At 49.6% G+C, this 18,765-nt stretch overlaps 6 protein-coding genes across 6 annotated transcripts; 5 read left to right on the top strand and 1 right to left on the bottom strand.

Annotated features, from left to right (window-relative positions):
* Positions 1–126: 126 nt before the first annotated feature.
* On the top strand, positions 127–1,360 carry N7520_007942 (uncharacterized protein; the record flags this gene model as incomplete). Its single annotated transcript, XM_057141876.1, has 2 exons — positions 127–865; positions 924–1,360. 2 exons carry the CDS (start codon positions 127–129, stop codon positions 1,358–1,360), a joined length of 1,176 nt encoding a protein of 391 aa, XP_056995882.1.
* A 296-nt stretch (positions 1,361–1,656) lies between these two features.
* Positions 1,657–2,340, bottom strand: N7520_007941 (GNAT family N-acetyltransferase; the record flags this gene model as incomplete). The annotated part of the gene is made up of 1 exon (XM_057141875.1): positions 1,657–2,340. One exon carries the CDS (start codon positions 2,338–2,340, stop codon positions 1,657–1,659), a length of 684 nt encoding a protein of 227 aa, XP_056995881.1.
* A 634-nt stretch (positions 2,341–2,974) lies between these two features.
* On the top strand, positions 2,975–3,453 carry N7520_007940 (ribonuclease E inhibitor RraA/Dimethylmenaquinone methyltransferase; the record flags this gene model as incomplete). The annotated part of the gene is made up of 2 exons (XM_057141874.1): positions 2,975–3,110; positions 3,242–3,453. The coding sequence occupies 2 exons, from the start codon at positions 2,975–2,977 to the stop codon at positions 3,451–3,453; spliced, it is 348 nt and encodes a 115-aa protein (XP_056995880.1).
* A 2,106-nt stretch (positions 3,454–5,559) lies between these two features.
* N7520_007939 (uncharacterized protein) lies at positions 5,560–7,674 on the top strand (the record flags this gene model as incomplete). The annotated part of the gene is made up of 1 exon (XM_057141873.1): positions 5,560–7,674. One exon carries the CDS (start codon positions 5,560–5,562, stop codon positions 7,672–7,674), a length of 2,115 nt encoding a protein of 704 aa, XP_056995879.1.
* Positions 7,675–9,591: 1,917 nt separating this feature from the next.
* On the top strand, positions 9,592–16,710 carry N7520_007938 (CCR4-NOT core subunit CDC39; the record flags this gene model as incomplete). The annotated part of the gene is made up of 4 exons (XM_057141872.1): positions 9,592–10,251; positions 10,316–10,640; positions 10,702–16,583; positions 16,645–16,710. 4 exons carry the CDS (start codon positions 9,592–9,594, stop codon positions 16,708–16,710), a joined length of 6,933 nt encoding a protein of 2,310 aa, XP_056995878.1.
* Positions 16,711–17,227: 517 nt separating this feature from the next.
* N7520_007937 (seipin) lies at positions 17,228–18,474 on the top strand (the record flags this gene model as incomplete). Its single annotated transcript, XM_057141871.1, has 4 exons — positions 17,228–17,296; positions 17,344–17,528; positions 17,596–18,051; positions 18,108–18,474. The coding sequence occupies 4 exons, from the start codon at positions 17,228–17,230 to the stop codon at positions 18,472–18,474; spliced, it is 1,077 nt and encodes a 358-aa protein (XP_056995877.1).
* Positions 18,475–18,765: the final 291 nt, after the last annotated feature.

Below are 18,765 nucleotides of genomic sequence, written 5' to 3'. Positions count from 1 at the left end.
AGACGAGTTCGTTGTATGCAAGCTTGCGAAACTGGACCTGGTCCGATAAGATAAGATAAGCCGCATACCATCGGGATCCTCAAAAGTCAGGCCTTTTCATGGGACTCTCCTCCAAACATATTTACAATGCCATCACCAAAGCCCTTACGCAGATCTCATTCTCCATCCACATATGAGAAGGACCGACACCATCATCGCAGCCGACACAGCCAATCGCATTCCCACCGGCACCGACACCGCGATGACGCGCGATCGCGCTCTCCCCATCGAGCCGATAGACACAGGTCAGACCGCCACCACCGTCGACACGATCGAGACCGAGAGCATCATGATCACAAGAGTAAAGAAACACCCACACAGCCCGTGATTCTGCCGCTTCAGGCTCGGCAGCTCTCGAGGCGGGATTTGGAAGCGTTCCAACCTATGTTCGCAATGTACCTAGATATTCAGAAAGGCAAATTCATTGAAGACATGTCTGAAGATGAAGTAAAAGGGAGATGGAAGAGCTTTATTCACAAATGGTATTATGAGGTATCGTTCCTGTATCGAATAGTCCGGCTGTTAACTAGAGACAGGAATCGAGCAGAATTGGCCGAGGGTTGGTACGACCCGGCCACACTGCAAAGAGCCCGCGAAAGCATGGCTGAGAGACAACCCCCTGTGGAACGCGAGAGACGTTCGCCAGATTATGCGCGGGGCGGACAGAATGATATCGTGGAAAGCAAGGCATCCCCGAACGCTGAAGAAGATGACGACGACGAGGATGACGAATATGGGCCAAAACTACCTCACCCAAACTCGAGCAGAGATCCAACGCATTCTGGGCCGACGATACCGAGACTGCAGGACCTCGAACTCAAGAGAGGTAAGCTTGTGACCACCCTCAAAATGAATACTCACAGCCCGCTGACAAATTCATCCAGAGTCTGCAGCTGAGGATGCCATTGCTGAGCGCGAGCAGTCATGGCAGCAACATCGTAGCGATATTCGATCCCACAAAGCTGCAGTGCGGAATCTCGAAGATGAAGTTGCGCCGCGAGCGGAAGCTGGTACGAGGGAGCGACAGCTCGAGAAGCGTCGAGAAGCTGCTGCTGCCAATCGCGAATTTGCAAACGCTCGAGGTGCATCACCCGAGGCGGCACCAGAAGAGGATCTGATGGGATCTGGGGAAAACGATCTTGCTGCTTTGAAGAGAGAAAAGGAGAAAGACCATCGCAAGAAGAATGAACGGGAGATTCGTCGCGAGGAAATTCTTCGGGCACGGCTAGCAGAGCGTGAGGAGCGCATTCAGAAATACCGTGAGAAGGAGCAGGAGACAATGGGTTGGCTGCATACCTTGGCAAAGCAACGTTTTGGTTAAGCCTTGACTCTTTTACACTGGCTTTACAATTGAAAAGTATATGGCCTGACTGCTTCCACATGAGAGCGCTTGATTTAAAATTTTGATTTTATCAACTTCCCAGTTGGTATTTTCTCTTACTGAGTCAAACGCCAGGTTGCCGGCGTATTGATCCCCTTAAAGCCAGTTGGGAAGATGATGTACCCAACAAGAGAATATCCGACCTTCAAATATGATGTATTGAAACCAATCTACCTTGTCCTTCTAAGTCCGTTTCAAATTTCAAGATCTTTGATCGAATTTCACTTTACACACGATCAATGACCTCGCAAAGCAACAAGTGTAGCGATCTGCTTCCCATCCGCATCAAAGTTCTCCACTTTCAACCATTTTTCAAATGATTCACGCACAGTAGGCCACTCCGAATCCAGCATAGAAAACCAAGCTGTATCTCGATTCCGGCCCTTCATTATCATATGCTGACGAAACACGCCCTCTGCCGTGAATCCAAAACGAGCAGCAGCGTTCCGGGACGGCTGGTTCAGGCTATCGCACTTCCACTCAAAACGGCGGTATCCCAGATCTTCAAAGACGGCTTTTGCAAGGAGATAAAATGCCTCCGTTGCGGCTGTTGTGCGCTGCAGCAAGGGTGAGAAAACGACGAAGCCTATCTCGATTACTCGGTTTCTCTGGTCGATGCGCATCAGTGATAGAAATCCCACTGCTTTGTTGGATGGGACGTCGACGAGAGCGTATAGATACGGGTCGGGGGATTTGGAGAGTTGCTCTATGAATGCGGTGAATGTTTCTTTATCTTGGAAGGGCCCAGAGGGTATGTAGGTCCAGATTGCGGAAAGCTCTGGTCGTCCTATGCTTTCATAGAGGTCGTCGGTGTGCCGAGGGTCTAGTTTTTCGAGCCGCACTGTGCGACCTGTCAAAGTGGTCGCTGGTGGCGGCTTCGCAGGATGCGTATCCACAGATAATCCCACTTTTCCAGTCATTTCCCAAAACTCCTATGTTGTTTGTGGATAGCTGAGAAATGGTGAGCTATTAGATGAGAGAAGTTCACTTGAATATTGAAGAAACTGTGGGAAATGACTCACATATAGTACTAGGCACAATTGCTTCAATTTTCTTATATGATCAATGTAGATAGAACCCCAGATCGAGCTGTTGATAACAAGTATGTGACTCACGAGGTGATAAACTCGGTCGTGCCGTCGAATCGCAGTGGGTCGGCGCCTCGGCGTGGGGAAAACCCGATAACAACATAATGGAGTCCGGAGACGTTACTCTTGAACATTTGTCACTGCACCGCAAGGATGGCTACAATGTCCAAAGCCTTGAAAGGCCTCGAATAGTTCACAGCTTGTAACGTACATAATCCCTCAACTCATCTGTGCAGCACCAATTGGTCAGATCATCAACATAATTCATCGATATCCAGATTGGCAACGCGCTTGTGAAGCTTAATTATCCGAACGGTAACTTCCAAAAAGGCCTCATGATGTTTTGTCTGGGCGGAGGAACGAGGAACTGTGCGCCTGCTGTCACCGTTAAGATGGTAAAGACGAATAGTCCAAACCCAGCCCCCACCCCTCGCACTTTGTAGACGCGAATCAAAAGGGTCATAGAATGTATATCCAACAACCAAAGGATTTGCCTTCCGCCTGCTGGGGTGGTCTGATTTCTACCCGGGCTCAAAAGCTTGGTAACCCAGGAATTTTGATTAACGGTCGTATGAGGGATGTACAGGAGCATCGTATTCCCAGTGAGTGTGCCTCGGCTCTACGGGGACCTTTTGAAGTTTCACCATGAGATTCTGCGAATTCAACGTGTCAATTGGTCTTTGCTAAAAGTAAGTCCGTTTTTGGATCCAACACATTCACCCGTGCGTCAGAGATCAAACTTCGCTGCGGTTCAGGGGTGATCTTTGGAAAACCCCGAAGGATATTCTAATTGGCGATGAGAATGGTGCGGTTATTCTTCCATCTTCATTGCTTGAGCAAGTTGTAGGACTGTGCCAGGGGCGGTTCGAGATCGACGAGAAGACTATGGAAGCACTCCGGGCCGGCGAGTCGACGGCCTCAGCTATTGAACGACTGCGCAACTAGCTGGTGTGCAGTACCTACTTGGTAAGTGATCTGGGGTCATATCTCATGCAACTATTTAGGTAAAAAGATGTCTGAGTAGAGCTCTCCCGAGGTCATAGATCTACCTCTGAACCTAAGTATAGTCAAGGTAGGTAATGATTTCATGGTCTACCGATGACCTCGGGATGTGCCAGGTGATCCCAATTGAATCTTAATCTTGCGTTGGAAGCAATTCTTCGCCAGACTCAGGGACTCTAATCACTCCCAGATTTCCAATAGAATCTGGATAACTATTCAATGCAAATGGTGTTTCCCTCCATGGAAAATATCCGACAAGACCATCTTATATTTATCATGTTATTAATTTACCTAGGCTTGAGGGCATCAGATCGGCTATTTTCTCCGCCGGTTGGATAGATCGTGCAAATCGGATTGGGCGGATGGTCAGGATACTGTGGGACCTATGATGATACGAACCACAGAACAATACACGATCCACCGTTCTAGATTGAATAAAATCGGATTGAAACAAAGAGAATCTGAACCGGCTCCTTGACTAGCGTTACGCGTTCACACAGTAACCGCCGGGTTGAGGCTGCGCTAATCATTCAAGCATGGAGGGCGGCTGAAACGCCAAACCAACTTGAGTTTCATGGCGTTGCGCCTAAATAATGCATAAAATCGACCAGGTTTATCAAAGTAAGCATCTATCGTACAAACGGGAAAACCCGTCTAATTAATCAATACCCTGGGCCTTGGCAAGCCCCCGTTTCTTTCCAAGGACCTTCTAGGGTTTCCATGGATCCAAGGCCTGATGTAATTGAAAGATGCATCCACCGATAATAATTTTGCCGGTCTCGCACAGGTTTGTACCTGCGAAACACAGACCACTCCAAGGTTATGTCGTCGGTGTATTGTTCATTGAAACCCACCAAACAAAGTATTTTCCAGGTGAACAGTGCTGTTTTGTACAGGTCACAACTAGCCCGCCGATTGAAACATCCTTTTTATGGGCAAGGTCCAGAATATCCGCTGGGCAATCTTCATTGTGAGGGGTCGGTATGATGCCTGAAAATCCCAAATACCGGTAACCACCTAGTTTAGATTGAGTTTCAGGGTGGGTTCTTTCGCTTTCGCTTCGGTCTCGCAAAGCAAAATCGAGTACCTACTGTAATACCGAAACGAAGTGAACAAGAACGTACCAATCGGCCTGTGATGTTGGACTCAGGGGTGTGGATGCCAGGTCCACAATCATGCGGTGTTGTTGGCTGGTCAGTAATCTGGAGACATTGTTCCTGTTTGAACTGCAGGTTGAGAATCCAGACCCGGACAAAGACCGAAGTTCGCGTGGTTCTAGGCTTTCGTGGCGGAGATGTGAGAAAACTTCGCTGATCCTCGCATGTACAGAGCTGATCCTAATTCAAGATTCAAGATATACATTTGGAAGAAGAATTGGGTTTTATTTATTTTTATATTTTTAGTTTCATTGCTCATACCATTCCAATAACTAACCCTTTTTCACCCCCGGGAATACAAAAGTGGGTGGCAATGACCTAGACCCACAGCGAGCAGCCGGAGAGAGACTCTAGTCGCTAGTTTTGTGGCCCGAGTGGGCGTAGCGTTCGTGGAGGAGTCCCAGTCGATCGCGTCTGGTCAAAGGGTCTCTCAGGGCCATGGGGAAGATAATGGGTTAAGGGTCTTCATTAACTAGATCACAAAAAAAAGATGTAAAGAAACGAGAAGACGATGATCAAGGGTGAAAGAGAGAGGGTAATTCAAAGATGGGGTTTTGATCTTTCAAAGATCTTTTACATGTTGGTTTCCAAGTTTCTCCGTACAGTAACTCTCCCACTACGGCGCCCCCTCCCCGATATTGTATTACCGCCGTCACACTAAGTCTCAAACCTGTCTCCCTTCCCTCCTTCTCACCTCATCTTCAAACTTCACCCCAACTATTCCCCCCTCCCAAGTCAACCATTTACATACTCTTCCGTACAATACAAAGGAAGAGCCCTACCGCATTTTCGGTCACCTTTTACAGCCACCCATTCTTTTCGAGGGTGAAAGGAATCCGGATTGAAACGAAATCACAGCGGTGGCCCGACAGGGCTGCCAGAGCAAGGAGATATGTCTGGACACATTTCATCCGACCATTCTCGCTCGGCGTCAAGGTCATCTCAAAATCCACGACAGTCTCAAGGACAATATGAATCGATGCCTCGCCACTCACTTGGTCGCACGTCGCGCGCCTCTAACCCCAATGTCTTCTCCGACGAATATTCCCTAGAACCCATTTATGTCGACCAAATTGAGCGCGCGCCTAGCCCTGCCTCTATAGCCTCTTCAACTACCTTAAACCATCCCGCTCCAAAACCGTTTAGTGCGACCGCAGCAGAAAACGACGATCCATTTGCCGACGATGCCCGGTCCTCCATCGATGAGCCGCCCCGTCGATCCAGCTTACCCCAGAAGGGAGGCTTCGCGAACAATCGAAATTCCGTTACGTCTCTCAATAATGCCACCTTTGCTGGGCAAAGGACTCAGAGTGTCTCTTCCCGTTTCTCGATACCACGCGCCCTCAGCCCCTACACCGGTGCGACCGGCCCAAGCCATCCCTACTCTATGTATCCTCAGGTTGGTATCGGTCGCTCCCCCAGTGTAGGAAGCACTTCGACCATCCGCCCATTCGATCGTCCCTTGGGCGAGACGAGTGGTCCGCAACATCCCTATGGGATGTACACCCAAAATGTTGTCGAAGAAGGGATGGATGACGAAATCCCGGTCGGCTTTCCCGGCCTCAACTCACAATATCAGTCGCCCCCTAGTCGTCGGATGGATGACGTAGGCGATATCATTGGACCTGATGGGCACACTGAACCTTTACCTCCTTACTCACGCTACCCAACAGGAGCGGCTCCTAAGCCCCCGGGTGTGCAGATGCCAACCATGGCCGAAGCGGATAGCCCTGTCGATATCAACCTACCACCACAGGAAGACCAGCAACTCAGCTCGACTTCAAGGGAACAGACGATCTCGAATACATCATCAAGGGCTCTGATCCCTCAGTCATCTGCGAGCAGTGAGCCTAATGCAGGTCCGGTAGTGATTGGCGCTACGGGTGCTACAGCAGCCACGGGGATCATGGCATTTGAGGAGAAACTCAAGCGGAAAGGAAAACAGACTGTATGCTGTGGTCTTCCTGTCTGGACTATTGTCCTTATTGTTACGATTCTGTTGATCGGTGGGTCTATTGGTGGTGTGATTGGTGGTGTTCTTGGCACGAGAAAGGCCCAGGAGGCCGATCGCAAGGCACAACAAGCCCAAGAGCAGCAGGGCCCACACATTGTGACAGTGACGGCCTCGGCTCAGCTGGACTATTCCTCCATCACATCTACACCGACAAACTATAAGCCTGCTCCGACCGGCCATTACTTGATCCCAGCAATTTTGCAAAACTACTCTCGAATGTGTGTTGAGGATCACGATATCAAGGAGGTCTGGAGCTGTTTGGAAGAACCCAAGGATTTCGAGGTTTACGTCGGGAGCTCAAATGGTCAACAGTCTATTGTTTTCGCCAATGATGTTCCAACCTCTACCTTCTCTTATGGAGCCCAGCAGCCGATCCTTCCTACCCCCACGCAAAATTTGAGCATGGTCATGGATACTAGTGATACAGGCCTTGGTGCTGCTCTATTTTTCTGGTCCTACATCGACAAGCTTGTCATTCTCCCGGAGTCTGCCCTTGACTCCACTTCTGCTTCGAAGCGGGATCTTTCCGAAGACATTGTGTCAAGTTATATGGAACGGAAGGAGGTTGTCCAGTCTGGTGAGAAGCCGTGGTTCTGCTGGTGGAACCAGACGATTCTGGAATTTTTCCTTTATGTCAACCAGACCGCAACAGATACTTCTTACGATGCTACTGCTGCCACTGGCGGCAATCTCGCGGCAAGCATGGCGACTGCCCAAGCCAATGCCAAGCGTGATGATATTACCAACTACCCCCGAATCATCAAGATGGAAGAACGACGTGATCATGCAGGTGCCTCATCCCCGTACTGTCAGCAAATGCAGCTGGAGAGCAATGGCCACATTGAGTCCATTCCCAATAAGGTGTACTCAGTCCAGGAGATTGAGCCTACACCGACCACTACCTACATCAACACTGCCCATGGCTCTAGTCAGACATACACTGCCAAAGCACAATGGGCAACACCATGCTATTGTCTGTCCTTGTCTGATTAGTCTGATTTCCTGGCATTTGAGCGGATTCTTCTTGTTCTTCTTGTGGTATTGGTTCTGGGACACTGGCGTTGGCGTTAGATCAGACCGTGAAACTAGCATCGGGTTATGTGCACACGATTACATTTCTTCTCCATTAAGTGATTCTATTTCTTTTCGTATCTCCCGACACCATTGGCCTTGTGGGGGTCCTTTCTATCTTCTTGAATCTCGACACAAGTCATATCCTTTGCCCTTTTTCTCTCTTTTATTTGCTGTTTTTTGAAGTTCTTCTTCGACACGACATGATTTCCCCCGCGCAACTCCTCTTTTTCTCACGGGGTTATATGGTCTTTTGATTAAAACTCGTTTCTTGGCGTTATATTGGGTCAACTGGTACGGTTCGGGTCTTCTAATGTATGGTCAAGTCAATTGTTGCCATGTTGCCATTTTTGTTCCTTGGGCTATTTTGTCCCATCTCTTATATTTCAGCATCTCACATGATGTCCTTTACCCAGGTGCCCACATTTATCTGAATGAAAGAGAGATGTTCGTTATTTGGGAGATCTCTATCGTCCTACATACATATGTAGGTAGTGCTGTATCATGTGGTTATATTGAAACTCCGTCCACCGACCAGGTGCCATTTATATCTTCGTGGCTACGTACATATCAATGGTGTAAGGTGTCCTATGTACACATGTGCATGTAGCACTAGAGTCTTTGAAGGTTCCAACTCACCACTTAGGTAGATAGTATGAACATACATTGTAGCAATACGAAATGCGATAGTGCTGGCAACATTTTTGAACACCTGCCCAAGGCATGAACAGAAAACGGTACTTCAAATGTTCAATTTCTCTATAAATAGGTACCTAGGTATACCTATGTACTATGTACATGTATCTATCTAGGTATGTAGAGCTAAATGGGGCGTTGAATAAATCCCAAGAGCCAACATTGAAAACACCTTTGGGCTGTTCAAATCTTGTTTTACCAAGCGTGGTTGCATATACTCACTACCCTTTGACTATTATGGCTTAGTTAGGATATGTGAACAAATACTTTCCCGAGGACTTGTGTCTACAGCGGCCTTTTCGGATGAGCGTAGGGATATGGCAGGGTTCTACCTATGTTGGTAATGGGTGATTCTTGTCAGTGTCGACAGCCCTGAAGAACTGTACGTGTACAAGATGGATAGAAGGACTAAAATGGGCACAAAATATTTAGCCATGAGTACTACTAGTACATAAGCTTTCGTGAGCATCAAGTATGCATATTTTTGACCTCATAGTAGGCTACGGGTCTTGACATTTTCACTCTCATACTCTTAATAGAGGACGTGTTAGAAGTAATGCTCTTGGGACATAGATATATTTCAAACCCAAAGAAAGGAGGGTGGAAATTGATCTATCGAGGATGGAAGTGTCGTAAATACCCGGGGAAAAGCCCACTCGTTCCACTTTCGGCAGGGCGGGACTAAGATGACTCAGCACACATTGTCTATCACGTGACTTGAAACTGTAGTTGAGCATTTAGTCCATGAATGATTCCCGTGAATAAAAGAGTACGAGGTATCTGGCGCCTTGAAAGTGACTCGTATCTAGAGTAGACTGATCACTGCCATTGGAATTCCCATATCCAACAGAGAACTTGAGCAGTAACGTGCCCAAAGGTACAAATTCAAGCCCAAGCTCCCTCCCTCGTGACACCTGAGGCACCGACACTTCCGACACCTCGCACCTTGACGCACCATTCCTCCAACCTCTCCATCGCTATCCATTCCCCCATCCCACTCTCCAACCCTCTTCTCCCACCCCTCCATTTTGACGACGCCACATCAGATTTTCCTTTGGTCGATATTATCGATCGTGTCCACCGCGCCCGCCCGCTTAAAAATCTGTCGTTGGACCCTCCAGATCAAATGATCGCGTCTCCTAGATGACCTTCCCTCCCCCTCACCCTTCCGCCCAATCGTCGATTGCTTCTGGCACCGATAAACCTTCTTCGACCAGAACTGAGATTGGTGCCTGGGGTCGGTCCGCGTCGCAGTCCGGCATTCGTCGTGGGTTGACTCCTCTCGCGACTAACCTCTCCTCCGCCACCGCTACCTCTGCTTCTTCCCGGGGCTTGGACGCAGGCCCTGGGTTCTCTACGCCATCATCCTTCTCTGCCGTTCTGAGCTCCACCAGGGGTCTCTCTGGCAACAGCCCCAAGCCTACATCCTCGCCTTTCACTTCGCTGCAGACAGGCTCGCAGCAACAAGCCCAGTCGCTTTCCTCACCTAAGTTCCGAGCACACACCCCATCTGCTGGGTCCTATTTCGCCTCAGCAACAGGTTCCATCACAGGTGCTGGAGGCTCAGGGGGAGGTGGTGGGCCGGGTTCTTCCAGAGGTGCTGCCTTTTCACCACTGTCGTCAGGCACAACCGTGAACTCACCCACAGGCTTCGCTTCAGACAAGCCCGGATCAGCAGCAGCTCATTCAAGTCAATCGTCGCTCACGAAGATCTCGATAGCTCAGGTTTTCCTCCTCTTAGATTCAATTACGGAGAAGGAAGGAAAAGAAAAGTGGGAGACCAAGGCTGCTCAGATACACAAGGTAAAACATCGGCTTCACCTATCTTTCTCTTCGAGTGCAAAGTCTAACCAAATATGCTCTATAGCTCGTGACTTCGAACGGCATGGAGGTTTTCTCGAAATACTTCCGTCGTCTTTTGACTGGCAATGCGCCCCAGATTTTTCCTGGGGTGAATAAGTCCGTCGAAAATGCGGGCAACTACCCCCTTCTTGTGCAGGAGATGCAGAAAGTTTCCTCGGATATGGAGCAGTCTCAGAAGATCGCAGAGACAGTCGATACGTCCGAAGGTGACATCTTCCGTGATTTCGATCTCTCCACCTTCTTGGATCACTTCCGTCTGGATCCCATTGTCAAGGTTTCCCTCGCTTTGGCTTTCAAGATGACTAACAAATCAGATCTTCGAGCCAAGGGTAAGTTTGTCTCTTCCTTGTATGCCTCGAGGTAGCACTAATCACGTTTGCGCCCATCTAGCCGATGCGATTCTCTCCAACTCTCTTAATCCCTTTTTGCATAGCTTATCAGCCTCATCCGAAGCAAACAAGGATTTCCACAACTCTTTCCTCGGAATGACGATCGAAAGATTCATCCTCTACCCTCCCCGAAATTTCACCGACGACGTTAAGGCGAAGCTGGTATACGCGGCAAACCTTCGATACCAGAAGCTGGGTTTGGACATGCCATTCGAAGTTTCCTCTGCTTTGCAAATGTTCAACTTCGTGAACCCTCGATTCACTCTTGTGCGACAGCTCCACGCCAAGGGACCTCGTGCAACGGCCAACGTTGAGACAATCACTGAGATGATCAATGCGGTGGGTCCAGATAGCTGGACGGAAGAGACGCTTGCCAGTGCTCTTCTATTCATGACTCTATCCCAATACTGGCAACAATTCTCGTTGGAAACTCTCATCGCGGCATATGCCGAGAAGCAGCCAAATTGGTCTCTTGTGTTCCGGCAATTTGACCGAGAAGGCTTGAGAGTCGACCCGGCACAGTTTGAAAAGCTGTACACAGCTCTTTCTGCTGCTGCTGTTGACGATCCCTCCTTGGACGTACAGAAGCTTTGGGGTGGTGACTGGGACAACCGTGATACCCAAATCTCATTCTTGACAGCCTTAGTTGCATCTCGAATTGATCCTTCTCAGATTCGCGACTTTCGCGCAACATTTTCCGCAGACTTCTTTGATGACGCACCCGAGACCGTTAAGCTGCAGGGGGAGCGTGCAGCCAAATCACCTCTTCGGTCCCTTGATGCCATTAAAGCAGTCTTCGACATGGCGTTGTTTTCGCAAGCCCACTGGGCTGCGAAAGAAAGCCAGCACCTCATCAAGGCGGTAGTGCAGTATGACCTCCCAGTATTCCTTATTTCTGCACTGGCTATGCCCCAGCCCTGGACAACTGTCCAGCAGAGTTTCGTTCTTCGGACCTTTGTTGTGTTCATCTCAAAACAAGAAGATGGCTTCCAGCTGGCTCTTCATGGAGCTTGGCGTCAGGATCGGCAGTGGGTTTCGGAGCAACTGTTCGCGGCGTTTAGCCAAGACCCCAACTCTACTGCGATGATCTATGAACACGCTGTTAGCTTTGGTTGGCTCGATTATCTGCTCGGATTCACCAATGGCCTTGCCCTAGACCTTGCTTGTTATTCTGATCGCAGGGGCTCGTTTGATCTTGGACAATGGATACGCAGTACTGCCCAAAAAGGGCAGGTTGACATGGGTAGCCTCTTGTCCAAGTTCTTGAGAATCAAGGCAGAGGATGAGCTACATGTGCAACGGAAGGAGCAGTCTACTCCTCAAATGGTCAGCCTATCTGTGCGAACTGTGTACACACTTCTGTCCGTCTTGGAAGAATTTGTTGGGGATCGCGAGAACCTCACTCCTGTTCAGCGTATTTGCATTCAGACGTACCCTCGATTGATCAACTATGGCGAAGCTTTTGATGATATAATCGATGCGAATGGCGAGAATGGCAACACATTGCCCGATGTGATTGATAAGCAGATGCAGGCACTATTCGGCAAAATGTACCACGATGAACTCTCACTCAGGGAGATGTTGGAGTTGATGCGGCAGTACAAGTCATCACGCAAGCCTGAGGAGCAAGACCTCTTTGCTTGTATGGTACATGGCCTCATCGATGAATACCATTGCTATCATGAATACCCGTTGGATGCCCTGACCAAAACTGCGGTCATGTTTGGCGGTATTATCAACTTCCGATTGGTTGATGGAATCACGCTCAAGGTTGGTCTTGGCATGATTCTAGAGGCTGTCAGGGAACATGAAGTACACAACCCGATGTTCAAGTTCGGTGTAGAGGCGATTGAACAGCTCATGGATCGTCTCCCTGAGTGGGCTGGTTTCTGTCACCTTCTTCTTCAAATCCCAACATTGCAAGGCACACCGATCTTCCAGAAAGCCGAGGAGGTTCTTCGAGCCCAAGGTAAGGAGATCGCTGATGGTGAAGCCGAGAAATGGAACATTCGTCCTTCCCCGTTGCCCAATGGTGATGCTGATGATCGCTCCGTTGATGGCAACACCTTCAAATTCCGCTCTGTCTCAGTGGACCCTCCTCTGCGATCAGAATTGTACCAGGACCCGAACGAGGATGTCCAGGATAAGATTTTGTTTGTACTGAACAATGTTTCTGAGCAAAACATAGAGGAGAAGCTACGGGACCTCCGTGAGGTTTTGAGTGATCAACATCATCAATGGTTCGCAGCGTATCTTGTGGAAGAACGCGCTAAGTTGCAACCTAACTTCCAGAAGCTCTACCTTGATCTGCTCGATCGGATTGGAGATAGAATTCTCTGGGCCGAAGTTCTGAGGGAGACCTATGTTAGTGTGTCTAAGCTGTTGAACTCCGACGCCACTGTTAGCTCCTCCACCGAGAGAGGCCACCTCAAGAACCTCGCTGCCTGGCTTGGCTCGTTGACAATCGCGAAAGACAAGCCAATCAAGCACAAGAACATTTATTTCAAGGGTCTTCTCTTGGAAGGCTTCGATGCCCAGCGCCTCGGAGTCGCGATCCCCTTCACTTGCAAGGTTCTTGTCCAGGCTGCCAAATCCACCGTGTTCAAGCCACCTAACCCATGGCTGATGGACATCTTGGGTCTTTTACTGGAACTTTACCACTTCGCCGAGCTAAAACTCAACAACAAATTCGAGATCGAGGTCTTGTGCAAAGAAATTGCCCTTGACCACAAGACTGTTGAGCCTGCCGTTATCATCCGAGACCGCAGTACACAGGTTGAAGAGGTTTTGCCAGCAGCCGTAACCATTCCAGAAGGGCTCGAAGCTTTCGAAGAAATGGGACTCACTTCCATCAACCAAGGAATTCGTAATGAACGGCTATCGCCTGCTGCTATTATGTCTAGTCTGCCAAGCCTCGATAAGATTCTTGTCCTGCCCCCTTCGGCAAGCGGCATGGTAGACTCCACCGTTCTGAGAACAATTGTTACTTCTGCAGTGGAGCGTGCGATTGCAGAAATTATCACCCCTGTCGTCGAGCGCTCGGTTACCATTGCTTCCATTTCGACCGTCCAGCTTGTCTCTAAGGATTTCGCCATGGAGCCCGACGAGGAGAAGGTGCGACATGCAGCCGGAATCATGGCTCGACAACTTGCTGGAAGTCTTGCTCTGGTCACCTGCAAGGAGCCTCTGAAGGTCAGCATGACCAATTACATTCGAATGATTCAACAGGATGTTTCGGATCAGCCTATGCCGGAAGGTTTGATTCTGATGTGCGTCAATGATAATCTGGATGCTGCCTGTGGAATTGTTGAAAAGGCCGCGGAAGAAAAGTCACTTCCTGAGATTGAGAAGATGATTGAACCCCAATTGGAGGCGCGCCGTCGTCACCTTGCTACTCGACCGAGTGAGCCTTTCATGGATCCTTCGATGAACCGCTGGGGCTTCTACATCCCTGAGCCTTATCGCCAAACTCCCGGTGGTCTAAACAAGGAACAGTTGGCCATCTACGAAGATTTTGCGCGCCAATCGCGAGGTACCGCGGCGGCTGTTCACCCTCAGAATGTTTCAGCGGACTCTGGCCGTCAACTTCCTGACGTGCTCCAAGAGTCCTACCCAGCCATTCCAAACCTTTCTACACCCGCCGAGCAGCCTGCAGTTCCCCACCGAACACCACAGGCGCAGGCTGTATCGCAGATCAGCGGTGTACACACCAACGGCTTCATCGAGACCCTAAACCCACGTGAGAAGGTCGAGTCTCTCATCTCGGAACTCCAACAGGCCACTCGCGAGTCCTCAGAGGAACGCGTGAAGGACCTTGGCAGGGATAGTACTGTACTGCAAGAGTACAACACGGCTCTGCGTACTATTTTGGCGTCGCCAAATGGTGAGGAGCTGGCACGACTGACCTCTCTGAAGATTTGCACCACTCTGTACTCGCAACCATCAGGCCCCTTGGAACTTGAAGTCCTTGTGCACCTACTTGCGAAGATTTGCGATATGTCTACATTGATCGCACGCTACACATGGGCGCTCTTAGCGGACATTGATGATGAACACATGTTTAACGTGCCGGTGACTGTTTCTCTTATCGATGCTGGTCTCTTGGACATTCGTCGTGTCGACATGGTGTTGGCCCGCCTCATTGTCCAGAAGGACGTCCGTGCCCTAGAACTGCTTGATAACTTGATGAGCCGTGTTCTTCTCAACGATGAACCGGCAGCTCTTCGGTCAGACTTCTCAGGCAGTCTCGAGGCAATGAGCCAATGGCTAGCCGAAGATGCAAACGTCACTCCCGCTTTGGAGATCGTCCGCAAGCTGCGCGACGGTGGCATTCCAGAAGTTGTCAACCCACTCCTTAACGACTCCGCCCGGGCCAAGCGAGACCAGATGGAGTACATTTTCAGCGAATGGATTGGAATCTACAAGGCATCCGGAGCCACTGATCGGACATTCCACTCCTTCCTCCAAGATTTGCACAATCGACAGGTTATGAACAACCCGGAAGATTCTGCTGTGTTTTTCCGTCTCAGCATTGATATCTCTGTGGGCATGTTCGAGCACGAGTGCCAGGTCCCCAACGGCAGCCTCGATGAAGCCTTCCTCTACATCGATGCCCTCGCCAAGCTCGTCGTTCTACTTGTCAAGTTCCAGGGCGAGCATGCCGGTGCTGTTAAAGCCAACAAGCCGGCTTACTTCAGTTCTATCCTTTCATCTCTGGTTCTTGTTCTCAACCATCACCAGGTCATGCGAGGTGAAGCATTCAACCAACGCGTTTTCTTCCGTCTGTTCTCTACCATCCTCTGTGAATACTCATTGGCCGACTTCCAGCACCACGAGGAACACAAGGGCATGATCTTTGCTTTCGCCAACCGCCTGCTGTCTCTCCAGCCCAAATACATACCCGGGTTTGTCTATGGATGGTTCACACTGGTTTCACACCGTCTATTCATGTCATACATGCTCAATATGCCGGACCGCGAAGGCTGGGCACCCTACTGCGAGATCATGCAAACCCTGCTTTCCTACATCGGCGAGCAACTCAAGGCTACTAACATCTCTTATATCGCCAAAGATTTGTACAAGGGTGTGCTTCGCATCTTGTTGATCTTGCACCACGACTTCCCGGAGTTTGTTGCTGAAAATCACTTCCAGTTCTGCAATGTGATTCCCGCCCACTGCGCCCAGCTCCGCAACCTTGTGCTCAGTGCCTACCCATCCTCCTTTCAAAAGCTCCCGGATCCTTTCCGTGAGGGCCTCAAAGTGGAACGCATTGAGGAGATGCGGGAAATCCCCAAGATTGCAGGTGACATTGTAGCACCTTTGGAGCTAGTAAATATCAAGGACACTGTCGACGGTATTCTTCAAAGCGGCAATGTGTCTGAGACCATCGTCCAGCAGCTCTGTGGTGTCATTACTAACCCCCAAGCCACGGACACCGCCCTTCTATACGCACCAGTTCACGTGGACGTTGTACTTCTCAACGCGCTGGTTCTGTATATTGGCCAACAAGCTGCGGAGGAGCAGGCCTCAAAGAGCGACATCCGCAGCGCTTTCGAGAATTCGACCCATGCGGCCCTTCTCGAGAAGCTCGCCCAAGCCATGCAGCCTGAGGCTCGGTACTACCTCCTGAGTGCGATGGCAAATCAGCTGCGATACCCCAACAGTCACACCTATTTCTTCAGCTTCACAATTCTGCGGCTGTTCGGTGTCGACTTCACCGAGCAGGATGATTCCGACATTCGCCAGCAAATCATCCGTGTGCTTTTGGAGCGCCTCATTGTCCACCGTCCTCACCCGTGGGGCTTGATCATTACTTTGCAGGAACTACTCCAGAACCGGAGCTACTCCTTCTTCCGCCTTCCCTTCATCCAGGCGGCCCCGGAGGTACGGTCTATTCCCATGTTACGCGCCTTCTTTGACAGCTATGTTAACGACACCACGACAGATTGGTCGGCTTTTTGATGCCCTTCTCCAGCATATCCAGCAGCAAAGCCCTCGCCCTGTGGCATAAGCTGATCTTACTCCCCCTCTCCTTCCCCGATCACATACCGAGACGGCGTAATCATACCGTTCTCTACTCCTCATTGTACTTTTTTTTCATTCTTCTTTCACGGGGTTCATTGCTTTCACGTTTTACTTATTATGTCTCATGTTACGGCCGGGATTTGCCATGTGGACGGTATGCATCTTTCCTATTCGTGTTACGATTTCCGCATGACCTGAGATACTACGATTTTATTTTCGCGTTCCAAGGCTACTTGCGACCTGTAATGATAGAATCGTAAAAGCTAGGAGTTGATGGAATCTGCATTGAAGGCTTGGGATTCCTAATTGAAGCTTTTCTATCTTTATGGAAATAATTTACACGCAGCTCTTAAATGTGCATTTATTGTCTACAGTATCCTAAAGTGCAGTGGGTGACCTCATGGTAGAGCCATGTATTCAGATAAGATTGATTGGACCCGCGCTGTAGTTATCTGCCGAGGAACTTGTTTTCGACCTTCCCCCATTCACTACCACACCCCACGATGGCGGATTCAGAGTACACGGACGATGAGACAGAGTATGAAGGCCCCTCCTCTCGAGTTGTCGTCCTGGTATGTTTTTTGTCGACATATTCTTCAATGCGTCTAACAGAAGACAGGACGCGCTCTGGACACCATTCCGCTTGTTATTCTCCAAAACCGCTCTCCGCATATACCTGAACACACTTCTATTTATCGGCGCTACAGTGCTCCTAGTGGGGATTTCCGGAATTGCTTATGCGATATTCTACCTGAGTTTCATTCCCACGGTCGGTGTCGATCGAGAAGTCCACCTGCAATTCGGGTAGGAACACATTCACTTCCATCAGCTTGAATGAATGTCAGCGATTTACTCACGCTCATAGCAATAGTGACAAGAATCCTTGGGGCGTAGCCTCTCTAGAGTCCCAATTCGTTTCTTCACAACCCTACGATGTTGCTGTGGTTCTTGAAATGCCTCGCACGCCATCCAATCTGGATGTGGGCAATTTCATGATCGATCTCACCCTCTACTCTCCTCAAGCGAGCTCCGTGCTCCCCAAGTCCGCCAGCTCCTTAGACCCGATTTCACAGTCACGCCGATCGGCTATCCTTACCTTTAGCTCACCGATGGTGGATGTTGCTCGGAGAATGGCGCGACTGCCGCTATACGTCGTTGGCTGGCGCCGAGAGGCGGAGATGCTAGAGGTACCCATGATGGAGAAGGTTGAGTTTGCACGGGGCGCGCGAAATATCCCGCAAAGTCTGCGCCTTGAGATCCAGAGCGATGGAAAGATCCAGATATACTCCGCGCGCGTGGAATTCCGGGCGCGGTTCACTGGGCTTCGGTATGGTTTCCATATGACTATTGCTTCTAGAGGCGCTTGGCTAATTCAACTTACAGGTGGTTTATGTACCGATGGAAGCTCACATCCTTTGTGATATTCAGTTCGATGTTTTGGACCGTCTCGGTGTCTTCAGCTACCGTTACGTGGTTATTGTTGAACTGGGTTTTGCGACCCGAGCCTGTTTCAATGGATGAGATTAAAGATGAAGCTCGTGATTTAGTGAAGGATGAACCCGAAACCGAGGACACTGGCTCATCTAGTGGAGCTGTTAAGGTCAAGGAGGAGCCCGAAGAACAAGGTAGTAGCTCCTTGTTCAAGAGCTATCTAGCCGACGATGAGGGCGGCATTGGCTCTGGACTGGAGGATCCAGAAGTTAGAGGCCTACAGAAACGACGGAGTCATTTGTCGGAATACGATAGCTAGGCCCTGCTGCTGCTTTCGCCTCTTATTTTCTAAGTGCAGTTCAATGTTTGATACCCTTGCTTAACAGCTACTTTGATGTAAATGCCAAGTTGTTGAATATTCAATGCCTAAGCTAAGCCCATAAGCCAAATCTTGACATCAACATTGAGAGCAAAATGACTTAGTAGTTCCTTGAGTTCTGGCACATTGGTGTATATCCTAAGTATCCCGACCGTGTGGGGTATGACATCGCGACATGCAGATTTAGGTTCCGATAAAAAGCGCCCCGCGCGGGCAAATCTCCGATCTGTT

Source organism: Penicillium odoratum (assembly GCF_028828045.1).
Source record: "Penicillium odoratum strain IBT 22623 chromosome Unknown utg000005l_segment0_segment0, whole genome shotgun sequence".
NCBI classification, from domain to species: domain Eukaryota; kingdom Fungi; phylum Ascomycota; class Eurotiomycetes; order Eurotiales; family Aspergillaceae; genus Penicillium; species Penicillium odoratum.
This window is presented reverse-complemented; position numbering and strand designations above follow the sequence as displayed.